Source organism: Camelina sativa, unplaced genomic scaffold (assembly GCF_000633955.1).
Source record: "Camelina sativa cultivar DH55 unplaced genomic scaffold, Cs unpScaffold15056, whole genome shotgun sequence".
NCBI classification, from domain to species: domain Eukaryota; kingdom Viridiplantae; phylum Streptophyta; class Magnoliopsida; order Brassicales; family Brassicaceae; genus Camelina; species Camelina sativa.
In genome coordinates, this window is record NW_010936082.1 from 1 (window position 1) to 323 (window position 323).

At 52.6% G+C, this 323-nt stretch overlaps 1 protein-coding gene across 1 annotated transcript; it reads left to right on the top strand.

Moving 5' to 3' along the window:
• Positions 1 to 6: 6 nt before the first annotated feature.
• LOC109132049 (aspartyl protease family protein 2-like) lies at positions 7 to 318 on the top strand (the record flags this gene model as incomplete). The annotated part of the gene is made up of 1 exon (XM_019243185.1): positions 7 to 318. A coding segment is annotated over one exon (312 nt), but the record flags the coding sequence as incomplete, so codon positions are not given.
• Positions 319 to 323: the final 5 nt, after the last annotated feature.

A 323-nucleotide genomic window follows, 5' to 3' on the forward strand; every position in this document is an offset into this window, starting at 1 on the left:
AAGCTCGACACTTTCTACTACGTCGAGCTTTTGGGAATCAGCGTCGGAGGGACACGTGTCCCCGGCGTAGCGGCTTCGCTTTTTAAACTTGACCAGATCGGTAACGGTGGGGTTATCATCGATTCGGGTACGTCTGTGACCCGGTTGATCCGACCCGCTTATATCGCAATGAGAGACGCGTTCCGGGTCGGAGCTAGGACCTTGAAAAGAGCTCCGGATTTCTCGCTCTTCGACACGTGTTTCGATCTATCCAATATGAACGAGGTTAAAGTCCCTACGGTGGTTTTACATTTCCGTGAAGCTGACGTGTCACTTCCGGCGAC